The 14,491-nt window shown below is 43.1% G+C and overlaps 1 protein-coding gene across 1 annotated transcript in view; it reads right to left on the bottom strand.

Moving 5' to 3' along the window:
* The window catches only part of LOC131232602 (lycopene epsilon cyclase, chloroplastic), a 56,254-nt gene extending 51,595 nt beyond the window's left edge, over positions 1 to 4,659 (bottom strand). The window contains exons 1-2 of the mRNA XM_058228946.1: positions 4,191 to 4,659; positions 973 to 1,144 (exon numbers count right to left, since the gene is read on the bottom strand). Coding sequence (XP_058084929.1) covers positions 973 to 1,144; positions 4,191 to 4,484 — 466 coding nt within the window. The 5' untranslated portion in view covers positions 4,485 to 4,659. The remainder of the gene's footprint in view (positions 1 to 972; positions 1,145 to 4,190) is intronic.
* Between the last annotated feature and the right edge of the window lie 9,832 nt (positions 4,660 to 14,491).

Genomic DNA, 14,491 nt, shown 5'->3' on the forward strand with positions numbered 1-14,491 from the left:
TTCTTTTCTTTTTCCCTTCAGAACTGTATCGGCCCCACAATGGCTGTTATGGGCCATTTTCTGTAACAGTCATTACAGCCCCGTAACACATAACGGTTACCATCACCATTACGTAATGACCATAACTGCCGTCATGTAACCTTTTTTAATACCTTGCTAGGAAGTGGGATCTGGATCACAAGTTGGTCTAATTGAAAGAACTAGAGACACATCAGACCCAATCTAACTAGAGAAGTCAATGCCTGAGTTTGAGAAGCTTCTGGACCAGTGGGCCTAAGCCATTCACATCTAGGCATGCAAAAAATCACAAGGTATCAATTATGTTAGGAAAGAACAAATTTCAATGGTACTAAATACAAGGAAAGCATTGTGGATGATTAGGCACAAAAGCATAAACATGTGGCATAAAACACTACTTGATAATGCACATCAACAATAAAAACTAAGGCTATCATGGGCCGGTTGCGGGCCACGAAAAATCAAAATTCAAATTGGCTGGGTCTGAAAAGATCAAAATTTGGGCCATGGCCAACTCCATGCATGTCCCGTTGACAGCACTAATCAAAAGATGCCAACAACTATGCCAATAAGATAAGGAGCCTATATATATATATCATTTAGGGGAAAATACATGGAAAAATATGATCGAAACGAGCTATCAATAAATTTTGTATGCTTCATAACAATGGAGAAAAATATAGGTGGCGTCTTCAAAATGATGTACAAAACTCATAACGGTAAACAAAAGAACAAGAGGACATACTTCCTGTACAAGTACAACGGCAATTAACAATATGTGATGCTGTAGTTTCGCAGCAAATATGAAATGATAAATAGAAGAGCCTCTCAAAATTAAATGCTAGCATTTTGACATGTCCCTAATTTGATTCTGAAGCCAGGTATATGAATTCAAGGGGAAAATTAAATAAAGAGTTCATAGCTGATCCTACTACCAATTCAAACAGAGTATACCTTTAAATTCATCCCGCCATACACCATAATTATTTGTAAATGGAAGGTCTGGCCCAATAAGGCCAACGCTCAAGCCTTGTTTAGCAGATTCTGCAGCCAAGGAGAGACCAGCTGGACCACAACCAATCACAACCAAATCCAATAGAGAATTCCCAACAGATATGGGTGGCAGCTGCAAGATACATCCATCTAAATGAGGATCAATAAATAATGACTAGAAGCAGATGAATTGAAAACCTAAAACTATTAGAAAGCCAATAAAAAACAACAACAACAACAACAACAGAACATTATTGAATTGGAATGAGTTGTAGACTAAAACTTTCGCATCAGCAATTGGTAGTAATAATTTTATACATTCAACATAGTACAATTTGTAAGCATGCAGTGCCAGCCAAACCTGCTGAGCATGATTGGAAAGTGTGCATGCAGGTTAGTTTTGACTTCGGGAAGAATAGCCATTGATCATAGCCTTGTTAGTTCACTAATGAGACAAGATTCAGTGGTATATAAACTACAAAATTTATTAAAATACTTGCACCTAAGCTAGTTATTATTGAAGACAATAGTATCCCTACCAAAGAATCAAATAACAAACTATAAATAAATGCGCTAACATATCCCCTCAAGCAAATTACATGAGCACGTAGAGATTGTCCCAAATGTAGGGGAACTTCTCCTTGAATAGGTTTTAGGAAGAATGTCTTCTTGTCCCTTTTACCAGAAATGCATCCCTGGCCTAATTAGCTAGGCTAGGCCTCCTATGTTCTTACTTTGAGAGTCTACCATGTGCCGTTCCAAGAGCCCAGGTAAAAAGAGGGTTGACATCTGGTGGGCAGCTGATTGCAGAACTTTCTCCAATCAACCATTTAAAAGTCAACTTCAAATTGTTGTGAGAAAGGCTAAGGTGGTACTCATGATGCAAGAGGTCCTCTTTCCCAAACAAGTAGAACAGAACATTTCCATCAGCCTAAGAACCAATCTGAACCTTCACCAATCCAAGCACACTCTTAGGATGACCCAGCCCATCATTTAATCACAAATCTCTCCAAATTGAATGCAAAATGTGACACATCACAAAATTGATAAATCCTCAACTTTGGATGACACCAGCATTTCAATCTAGAGAAACTAAAAAACCTACGTTCCACACATCACAAACCTTTAGAGTCCAAGAAGAACTCACAAAATAATAATGATAACAATAACAACAAACAAATTTTACTAAAATCAGCACCCTACGTGAAGAACAAATTCAGCAACATACTTACAACCAGAACTGTACAACAGTATTTTTTTATTTTTTTTAACACACCCCACACAGTCACTCCTTAGTGGAATTTCACCCTACATGAAGAACAAATTGAGCAACATACTTACGACCAGAACTGTACAACAGTTCAGTCAACTATAAAGCCCCACAACTACTAATCTAGCTGTCAATCATCAAACTAGAATGATTGGATGACCATTTGATAGGACTTCCTAGCACATCCAAGATCAGTCAATCTAAATCTCCGAATAGGAAATTATGGCCATGTTGTCAAAAACTGTCTATCTAGAGCTCCAAGACATGAGTAAACTTTTCTCGTGTTTTGAGTTGTCATGCCAATTTGGCAAAGTTACATAATTGCAAGATTTATAAATGTGAAACCACAACCTAGTTCCACCCCAAAACAACTTAGGCATGATCTCATAGGCCAAACCACTACATATTTGACAAGGACAAAGCTGATTCAATGGCCGATTAGTCTACTGGGGGTACTCGAGAGGAGACTCGACTCATGCCAACGAGAGCAAAATTTGAAGCTGACCATCAGCGGAGCTAATGATGACAACATAGGGGTTTAGAATCAAGAAATGACTGTGGGAATGGTAGACAAAATCGCAAATCAAATGGCATAATCATTGATGATGGAGGTTGGGCCAATGATGAAGCGAGTACAACAACCACGACATTTAGTCAAATAGCATCTGAAGTGACGGATGTGAATGGTTGTGATGTATGTAATGGCGAATCACCTTGGCTTTGGTTGAGGGGCATTTTCCAAGGGCAAATTTAACATTTTTTGCATGCTAAGTGAGAGGCATTTTTCCATGGCAGAAAGGTCCTTTTACCTTTAGTTTCTTGAACTCCAAGTTAGGGCATGGTATCAAAGCGAGAGAGATGGTCATTTAACTTTGAACCTAGAAGGGTTTTCCCTTGTGCTTGCAATATGGAAAGAAGATGCATGTGTGTGTGTGTGTCTCTCTCATGGGGAGAGTTTTCTCCAATTTATTTCTTCTTATGTTTTCGCATGGGAAAGAGAATAGGTGGGATAGTTTCTCAAAGTTCTCGTGGTTGCGTGATGAGGAGAGGTGGGTTTTCTCTTCTTTTTTCTTCTTCTTCTTCTTCTTCTTCTTCTTCTTCTTCTTTTTTGAGCAATGCTTCCCTTGTATCTTGTCTTCCTCATTTTGCTAGTAGAATGATTTGCCACTGCTTCCCCATGGAGGTAGTCACGTTGTGATGGCCCATGTTAGTCTTATGTTTCCTTCTCTACTTATTTCAATGTGAACCCAAAGCAATGATGATGTTTATTTCACATTATCTTCACACCATCAACAAGAAACAGAGTTGAAGCACTTCGCAATTGGGATCTCAGTTCAATTCCCCAATTGTGAATGGCGAGCTCCCAGTTCCGCCCACTACACGCACTGAGCAATGTCCCACACATCAACATATAGATTCCAATGCAACAAACTCCACCACAACCCATTGCAGACTGGACCCAATACACGCAAAACCTTTCAAATAATGGAAACAAATCAAATAGATGTCCCACTCCCTTGCGAACGTCGACCACTTGCTGAGAACCAATTGAGCCACATTTCCTCCTATTAGCAAGAAAGTCATGACGAGTCAACTTGCTATTCCAAAAGGCAAAACCCATTCCACAGGAGCTTTCGATTCACTTGGTGAAAAACAAAGAAATGTGGCTTATGCTGCGAAGCAGCATCAACACCTCTCTCCTAAAAAAATAAAAATAATAAAATAAAATAAAAAACAAATAAATAAAGGTAAAAGAGCATCTGACAAGCTAGCATTGTTAAGTTCTATAAATTCCAGCAAGAGATAAAGAGGACTACTACTCTTCCAAGGGATCTATCCATCTACCGCTAGCTATATGGACCACAGCTAACAGTCACTGTCATTCATGAGAAATTCAAGAACCCCCAACCTGATCAGCGATCTTGCATTGCTTCTCCGCAGGCTTCCGCTCCTGCATTTGAACAAACAGTAGTTGAGTGCCTCCTGCCTTGATATAATCTTCCTCATCGGCGAAATCATCCCTGACTGCAGTGTAGCTCTGCTCTCTCCCGTCGGCGCTTGTCGCAACGTACAGAGACCGTCTTCTCTGCTGCTGCTGCTGCTGCCGCCGTTGCTTAGTGAACACTCTCCTTCTCCGGAAGGAAATCCAATCTGGGCAGGACACTGCTAGGGCTGCTGAGTGACGAACACCAAAACACTCCATTGCTGTGATTGTGAGAGAGAGAGAGCGTGATGGACTCTTTCAAGATCTTCTCTCACTCAGTCTTTCTGCATCTCTCTCTCTCTCTCTCTCTCTCTCTCTCCCCAGAAAGTAATGAAATGAGAAGAAAAGAAGGTACTAGCATTCACCCTCTCGGGAGTTTCCGGATAGGGAGAGGAAGGGAAGGGAGTCTCATTTGCTCGCGTGACAGAAAGCGAACGGTTACCGCCATCCACAGCTGTCCACATGTCCGACTCTCATTGGGTGGAACTTTTGAAATAGCAGCACTCGGATATGAAAGGGAGAGGATTAGCTACGGCCCCGGCCTCACCCAACACAGTGCGGCCCTGACTGTGGGGCCCACATTGATGTACATTTTGTACATCCATTTCGTCCATACGTTTTATCAGCTAATTTTAGGTTATAAAACAAAAAATGAAGCAGATCTAAATCCATGTACACCATACCACAGGAAAAATTAGTGATTGACCATTAAAAACTTCTTATGGCCCACAAATTTTTAGATCAAGATGATATTTTTTCTCCTTAATCCAGGTATTTTTGATATTATAAACATTTTCGATGGAAAATAAAAATTACGGCCGGTATTTCAGTGGGCCTAGAAAGTTTTTAATGGTGAGCGTTCAATAACCACCGCTTCCTATGTGTGGTCCACCTGAGACTTTTATCTTAGTTTTCTCCTCATGATCTAAAATAATCTAAAAAGAACCATGGAAAGTGTGGATATATGTCACATACATCAAAGTAGGCCCCATGGTCTGGGCCGCACGGTGGTGGGTAAAGCCGGGCCGCACCTAATCCGCTCGCGACATGAAGTATAGATAGTCTGGCAGACGTCGATGGATGATACGCAGTCAGTTGGAAATTACTCCAAACTAGCTTACGTGGCATAAAAATAATTCAAATTAGACCTTAAAGTTATTTTAATATCTTAGATATATCGTTAACCAAATATCAATCTTATTCGGTTATTTAAATATTATATTAATGGAAATTTATTGGATGGTTAGAAATAAAAATATCCACTAGTCTTGTTTCAATGGATGAATCAGAGGTTAGGATTATTCAACCAACCTTATTTGCATGGAGTAACTAAAAAGGACGGGACTACGCAATTTATCGGTTTAATTGGGTTATTATATGCCAGGTGTACTATTTTTAAGTGCCTGCGTATTAAGCGTCATACGCAGCCGGAGAATCAAATAACTCCCAGTGAAGTAGAGGAAAAAACCTCTGACAGTCTGGCAGAGAATGGTGGATGATACTCGGGCACTCCGGAGATGCACACTTGGGATATGGGTAACTCAAATAGAACCGACCAAATAGTGGGACCCACTTCATACGGTTCATAACTAAAGATTATGTTGCATTTATCGCTTCACTTTCTTTTTCTCTTTTTTCTTTTTTTTTTTTTTAACCCACGCGCACACACTCAACACACTCACGCGGCGCCATGGTGGGATTTCACCACCTATGATACTTGAACTCTTGACCGGGTGTCGAAACTCCCGAGTCTACCCCCGGAGCAAGTGTAAGGATCCGATTACACTACTAATTTGGACAGTTTAATTTGAGTTACACGAATCCCACGTCTACATTTTCAAGCGCATGTGTGTCATCCTTCATGTTTTGCCTTGAGTATCAAATAGCTCCTCTATTAAGGATAATAGTGTCGACAGGCCGGGCCTAGGGTAGGTCTCGGCCCGGGTTTTGAACCGTTTCGGCCCGAGCCATCGGCCGAGCATATTCAAAATTCTGATTTTTAGGCCGAAGCTGGCCCATTCACACCCTAAGATGATACAAGGGCAGACGTGTTACACGGATAACAGTACCGTAGGGATCACCTTTATCGTATGTTGTATATCCACGCAGTTCATCCGTTTTTACAGCCCATTTTATGATATTGTCCCAAAAACTAGGCATATCCAATTCTCAGGTGGACCACACCACAAGAAGCAGTGATGATTAAATGACCATCGTTAAAAACTTCCCAATGCCCACCGTAAGCAGATCCGGAATGTTTTTTTGCCATCCAACCCTTTGATAAGGTTAAACAGAACGGGATGAAGATAAATACAAAGAGTAGCTTGTTCCAAAATTATCTTGGCCTGCAAAAAGCTTTTAAAGGTCATTCACCTCATTTACAGTCGTATGGCCCACCAGAGATTTGGATAACATACTTAAATGAGCCGAAAAATCGGATGGACGGCGTGGATATGAAACATATTAATCAAGGTGGGCCCCACATGATAAGGGTAACACCAACTAAGCGGTTAACCAGGTAACAGCTAATCCCACACCCAGATCCATAGCTCAATTGGCAGACTGAGTGGAGATACCTCGTTTCAACACTTGAGCGGGGGTGGCTAACATGGAGTGTGTACTGACATGGGTGCGTGCTAACAAGCTAACCCAAAAAAAGAAAAGAGTTACAGTTAATCCGCTCCCATAATACAAGAGTGGAACTTTGATAATCTGGCAGAGTAGAATGCTTGATACTCGAGCACTGAGAAATTAAAGGCATTGAATACTAGTAACTAGATCAATGTTGGATGGATCTTTAAGTGAAAATTACATTGGGCACAATATTGGACATTTAATGGACAGTCGGGATAGAAAACAGTCAACGGTCCTAATTCAACGAACTATTGTCCATTAATCAGAGGTTAAGATCATCCAATCAATCTGAATTTTGGGCTGATGACCTACTTTAACTGGGACCCACAATTCAGACGAGTTGATTTTGTTAAAATGTGACACGTGTATGGTTTACAACCGACTGCTTATCAACCATCACAAGTTCGTGCTTTCATTTGGTACATGTTGATGATCGATGCAGTGATCCAAACCATCGGAATGATGGGGTTGGCTCATGCACTAAATTCCTTCAAGGCCCACATGAAGAGATGACCGGATGATTGGAATCGTCTATCTTCTCCATCCCACCGTATATGAACTTGCTGCTGAAATAATCATAATTTCAAAATTATTTTCTGAAGATTTTGTGAGCCATTAAAAATGTTATTTTCAACTGTATAAATGCATCCACACATTTGTAATGGTCATTGTTACGGGAAAAAGGGCTGATCAATTGAAGAAGATCAGGTCGGAACCTTACACACTCGATCAAACCGTGCAAATAACAGCAATTTCAGACTCGACCTCTGACTCTGAAGTCGAAAAAGAGACAAGACAGAGCTCGACATCCTACAAGCAAGAAGGACCATAGACCTCTATGAAAGGGACTCAACCAAGGAGATAGCTCGGTATAACCCAAGTCGGCAAGCCCCAGGTCGGTGCATCCTAGGTTGATACACTTCAGGTCAGATCAGACCACCTCCTACTGAGGTCCGACCTCACCCAAGATCCTGGCTGAAGATCTAAGAAGCTTATTGTAATACAGATTCGCTTGGGACGAGAATCTAGAGTGGTCATTACGTCTCCCAATAAAATTGAAATCCTACCACAAATATATCCTACTAAATGAGGAGATCTCCCTTACACCACCCCCTCTCCTCACCTGTATATAGGAGTCCCTTTGATGGTGAAAGGTACACACAATTCTATGCCTAAAACCCTACTCTCAATTAGACCTAGATTCCTCAGCTTGATTTGGCATCAGAGGGTCCCTTGTTATAGTCAGGGTCTCCTTTGTTTTCTTCTTGTGCAGATACACGAAGATCTAAGGAAAGCTAACTAGTTTTCTGCATCAATAGTTTGGCACCATCTGTGGGAACGACATCGAAAGCTGTTCTCATCTCATCATAGTCCAACAATGGCAAAAGAGAAGAAGATAGCTTCGGCCTCCTCTATTGCACCTGACCTCGCACCACCGGAATAGTCTGCCTACCACTGAGATTCTTCTTCTCAATTGCAGGCTGATTCCACGCTTGTGGAGCTGATGCAACGATCTCAAAATCGATGACGACGACTTATATCCCTCGAGTAGCAAGTTAAAATGTTGAACAGTAATATGAACTCTATTAAGTAGATGTTGGAATAGCTACAGCCCCGTCCCACGCAGGGGGCCGGGCAAAATGGTAGAACCAACAGTTTAAGAGCTCCTTGAACCATTCGACGTGCCTGATACCTCCCGCTAGAGTTGGTAACTCGAAACGTCAAGACTGATACCTTCTCACGTCTCTAGCACTATCGCGCTGGACCCTTCCGACTTGCACCATGAGTTGGATATAAAGAAGCACGACAAAGCACCTGAAACAGTGGTCGAGGCTATGGCTGAAAGTGGTAAACCCTGGGAATTCGAGCTCAATGACCTACGAGGTCAGATCGGTGACATACGGCAAGCTTACCGCTCAAACGCCTCGACCTCAATGGAGGCAATACTAGAAGAAACCGAGCCTTCGTGCACCACCGACATCATGCATATGCAACTCCCGCCGAGGTTCTATATGCCTCAGATTGCCCCATACTCCGGAACCACCGATCCAGTCGAGCACCTGAAATCCTTCAGGGGTTGGATGGAGTTGCACGGCGCATCAACCACAATCATGTGCCTTGCAATTTCATTAACCCTGGTAGGAGCAGCTTGGAAGTGGTTCTAACAACTGAAGCCACAATCGATTAGTTCTTTCACGCAGCTCAGGGAAGCCTTCATCACTAGCTCTATTAGAGGGAAAGAAAGCCTCAAGTCAGCTTCCCACCTCCTCAATATCGTTCAGAAAGAAGGTGAGCTATTGAAGGATTATATCAAGCATTTCAACTTGTAAACGATGCAAGTACAAGCACATTCGAAAGAAATCGCTCTAACCGTTATGATGGGAGGCTTAAGAGAAGGAAGGTTCCTATTCTCATTTGATAAAAACCCTCCAATGATGATGGCCGACCTCCTCAATAGAGCTCAAAAGTACTCTAACGCCAAAGAGCTCTTCAACCTACGGAAAGCTGCTCGGAACAAAGAAAGCTCGGCTAGAAAAAGATGGCCTAAGGAGGAACCCACCTTAGGCAACGACAACAAGAGAAGGAAAGATGATGAACCGCCAAGGAGCCAGCACCCGAACAGACGACCTGACAACAGGTTCATCTCGTACACCCCTCTCAACATAATGCCTGAGCAGGTCCTCATGGAAGTCCAAGACAAACGGATCCTCAAATGACCGAACAAGATGAAATCTGATGCCGACAGGCGAAAGTACTGTCACTTCCACCAAGACCACAACCACTCAACTGGTGACTATTTCGACCTTAAAGAGAAAATTGAAGCCCTCATCCGCAAGTGCACCTATGTAAATATGTCAACAGAAGGGAAGAATGGGTTGATCCAAATGACCAGCAGCCCACCAACAATGAACCTACCAGGAAAATCTGCACGATCTTCGATGGACTTGCTGGGGGAGGAGATTTGAACCGAGCTCAGAGAGCTCATGCCCGAAGTATCAGTCACTCCAACTTGAAACATCAGATCCATGTCACCAATAGACCTTCGAAAGAGCAAAAAGTAACGCCTTGCGATCTAACCTTCACTGAAGAGGATGCCCAAGGAATTCACCATCCCTATGACGATGAACTTGTGATTACTATGACTATAGTTAACCGCAAAGTGTTTTGGATCTCGATGGAAACCGGAAGCTTGGCCGATATCCTCTTCGCTGAAGCGTTCGACAAAATGGGAGTCGGACAGTCCCTACTTCGAGCCGTCAAAACTCCCCTGCTGGGATTTGCAGGAGATAAGGTTACATCAGAAGGGTCAATTCAGCTCCCAGTCACCGCTAGAGATGGGCAAAACCAGACAACGACCATGATCGATTTCCTAGTGGTAGATTCTCCTTCCGTCTACGATGTCATTCTCGGACGACCCTCACTCAACACTTTTCGGGTCATCGTGTCAACGTACCACCTTGCGATGAAGTTCCCTATCGAGCATGGTACCGGACTAGTTAGGGGAGACTAACAGGAAGCTCGACAATATTATTTTATGGCATTAAGGACTTAACAACAAGCAATGACATCACCTCCCTCGATCCCCGAGAAGATTCAACTGAGAGATGGCGCCTAGTGGAAGACCTCATACTCATCCCGCTCAACGACTCCGACCTGACCGGAACAGTGTAGATCGAGTCGTTCCTAACACTACCATTACGAGATGAAGTTATGAGCCTCCTTCGACGATATGACGATATATTCGCGTAGTCTCATTAAGGCATGCCTGGTATCAGCCCGGAGGTTATAATCCATAAATTCAACGTCAACCCCGACTATTGACCAATCTGGTAGAAGCGAAGAGCATTCGAGCCAGAACGATACACCATAATCGGAAATGAAGTCGAAAAACTCCTTAAGGCCGACCTACTTCTCAAGCCTACTTTGCAGACTTGGAAGTAGGGGGGCTTACTGTTATGGGAAAAAAGGGCTGACCAATTAGAAAAGGTTAGGTCGGAACCTTATGCACTCAACCGAATAGTGTAAATAACAGAAATTCCAAACCCGACCTCCGACTCCGAAGCCGAAAAGGAGACAAGGTCGAGCTCAATGTCCCACCAGCAAGAGCGACCACAAACCTCTATGAAAGGGACCTAACCAAGGAGATAACTTGGCATAACCCAGGTCGGTACGCCCTAGGTTGGCACGTCCTAGGTCGATATACTTCAGGCAGATCGGACTGCCTCCTACTGAGGTCCGACCTCGCCTAAGATCTTAGCCAAAGATCTAGGAAGCCTATTACAATACAGATTCGCCTGGGATCTCAGCCGGGAATCTAGGGTGGTCATTACGACTCCCAATATGATTGAAATCCTACTACAAAGATATCTTAGTAAATGACATCTCCCCTATGCCACAGCCTCTCCTCACCTATATATAAGAGTCCCTTTGATGGTGAAAGGCACACACAATTCTAAGCCTAAAATCCTATTCTCGATTAGACCCAGATTCCTTAGCCTGACTTTGGCATCAGAGGATCCCTTGCTCTAGCCAGGGTCTCCTTTGTCTTCTTCTTATGTAGGCACACGAAGGTCCAAGGAAGGCTAATCAGTTCTCTGCATCAATAGTCATAATCATCTTTTCATCTTTTTTAAGGCTGGAAGTCTGGCGGGTTCAACCCGATTGACCCGTAATCGACCTAGCATTGGATTGGGCTCGGGCAGGATGTATTGAGTTTGGTCTCGAGATAAGGCTATAAAAACACCAACCCTCGATGAAACTTCGGACGGGCTTGGGTTAAGGTCTTGGGTTGCCTGACTTAACCCGAACTCCATCGACATATAAGTTATAAATTATAATTGAGTGTGGATCGTTCGTGTTGAAGGCCCAGTGCCACAGGGTCTCATTGGTACACACCATTTCCAATGACTTGAGCTAACAAGATATGTCGGATTTCTCTCTTTATAGACACCCCACCCAGGCTAATATCTTGAGAAGGCTAAGACAGTCCGAGAACTATGACCCTAATTTGCACCCGAAACCCTAACCCGCACCCCGAAACCCTAATCCGGACCTGAAACCCTAACTCGCACCCCGAAACCCTAATCTGCACCCCAAAACCCTAATCCAAACCTCTAAACCCCACCTTAACCTTAGCCTAGATCCTGAACCCAGCCAATCCCGAATTCTAACCCAAACCTAAAACCCGTCAGAATCAGAATCAGCATGGAAACACAACTGTTTGAAGCTAAAAGCCCGGAAGTAGACTATCAAACGAGCCAGCGCACCAAACAAGGCCCAGCAGACAAAGCATGGCCTAAGCCTGGCCCGAGCGGTAGTTTGACTACCACCGGCGGTACTCAGATTACCTCCACTTGTAAGGTGCGTGTGTCCTCCGAGCAATAGCTGTCTATGCGCCTGAAAGTCAACTTTCTTTTGAAATTACCCCTCCAGCCAGTACTATTTACCTTTTTACCAACACCAAGAACCAATGGGAGTGCACCACATGGCATTTCTTTCTCCTCAACTACTCACAAGCTGCCATGTCAGCTTTCACCCTCCATAATCCTAAAAATTACCACAATGCCATTGGAAAAGGCTATAAATAGCCATCTCCTCTTCTCATTTTCATTCAACACTCACCAACTAAGAGAGGGAGAGAGAGAAAAAGAGAGAGAGAAAGAGAGAGGAAGAGAGTGAAGGAGGGAAGGAGCTCTCAAGCCTTCAAGTTTATATCTTACCCCATTCAAGTTTAGCTACCCCCTAACCCTCCTCTCAACCTTTTCAACCCATAACCCTAGCCCAGATTGGTTATGGTTCAGTTCATATCTTAACCTATTCAAGTTCAAGCTAAAAGACTCATCCATCTCATATACAAGCATTAATCATAACACTTATTCCCTTCTCAACCCCCTTACTCCTCTAGATTTCTAGTGAACGTATGTTCTTTGACTTGCCGTACATTGGATCTTGGCATATCAGAAATTCCTAGCAATCTAGTCCATTTTTCGTACTTCTTTGCATAAGCATCATCACATCTGCCTTCTAGACACGCCGTTGGACGTATGCTATGGCTTGCAGAAATCTTGGATCTTGCCGCATCAGAAATCCATATGTGTGCATGGTCCTATCACGACCATATCATCCGTCTCTTGAGATTGTTTACCACACAAAGTAGAGACCGTACATTCGTACGGGTGGAGAGGGTGCCTAACACCTTCCTTATTTGTAACCGAGGTCTCTTACCTGGAATCCCAGATCGCAGACCAAGAGTCAATCTAAGGTAAGAGAGTCTTTAGATTTCTCCAACCTTACATATTCCGCGGGTTCTAGTCGATTGCAGGATTCTGAGATTAATTGGCTAGTGGCAACTCCAACATCCACAAATCAGTCCAATCACTTTACAATTCAAGACCAAAAACATGCCCATCAGCGTGGGCGCCGATTCCCAGTGTTCACAATCTCCCAAATAGATTGCGTGCTATACAACATGATTTTTAAAGTAGTTGTCCTATATTTTAGCTTCTTTGTTTAGAAAAAATAAAATTCTTTACCATAAATAAGTACATATATAATTACTAAAATCATATATACAAAAATAAGACATGTATCAAAATATAATACACTAATGTAATAACAATAATATTAGCATGTATCCGCCCGGCCAATCCGACCAAACCCACTTGAATTGGGCTTGAGTTGAGAATTCCCAACCGGAGATTGGGTTGAGTTGAGTTAAGATTTGAGGTATAGAACCTTGGGTTGGGTTAGGGTTAGCACCAACCCAACCCAACCCAACCCAACCCAACCACTTTTAGCCCTAATCTTTTTAGCAAAAGTTTCTTACGGTGGCCAGCAAAAAAGTAGAGCCCACAGCATGCACAGCTCCGATCATCAGATCATCTAAGCATGTGAGCTCAACGGGGACATGGGAAACGAACTCATTGGAGGATGCTAGAAACGGAATGCTTAGCGTTTTATCGATTGATTGTGAACCGTTGCTTTATTTTCTTTCTTAATCGTCTGTCTCTTGGCCACTATATTTGAACGGTTGGGACTTTTCCAATGGGGGAGATTTTTGGTACATCGTCCATCCATATCGAGGCCCATCATATCAATGGTTCTGTGAGTGTCAAGGCCCACCCGTATTTCTTCCTTCAATGCCTCCTCGCTTCAGGCCTTCTTTGCCTTACTCCTTGTGCATCATAAATGAAGGGTCCTGATGCTCTTGTCTGTAGGGCCATGGTTTGGTAATCCAGACTACTGAGCTGATGGGCCCCACCATTAGTTGGGGATGTTCCAAAAATCTTCCATATCAAAAGTTACTAAACCTTCCATCCGTGGCCTAGAAATACATGGTCAGGAGAAAAACAAAGCAATGGTCCAGGAGAAAAGGGCAAAGATTGGATGTTTGGATTTCGAGTATGGAAAAATTCGCGGTGATCTCCCATATTCTGTGGGTACCGTAAGATCAACAGTCTGGATCACCGAAAAATGGACCCGCTTGTAGTAAATAGGCGCATCAGACACTGAGATGAGAGGAACGTGAAAAGCTAGTCACTGCAGTCGCTTCACACGTGGGCACGCGCGTGTAATGTTGGAGCCTCTCATCA

The sequence above is a fragment of the Magnolia sinica genome, chromosome 18, assembly GCF_029962835.1.
Source record: "Magnolia sinica isolate HGM2019 chromosome 18, MsV1, whole genome shotgun sequence".
NCBI lineage: Eukaryota > Viridiplantae > Streptophyta > Magnoliopsida > Magnoliales > Magnoliaceae > Magnolia > Magnolia sinica.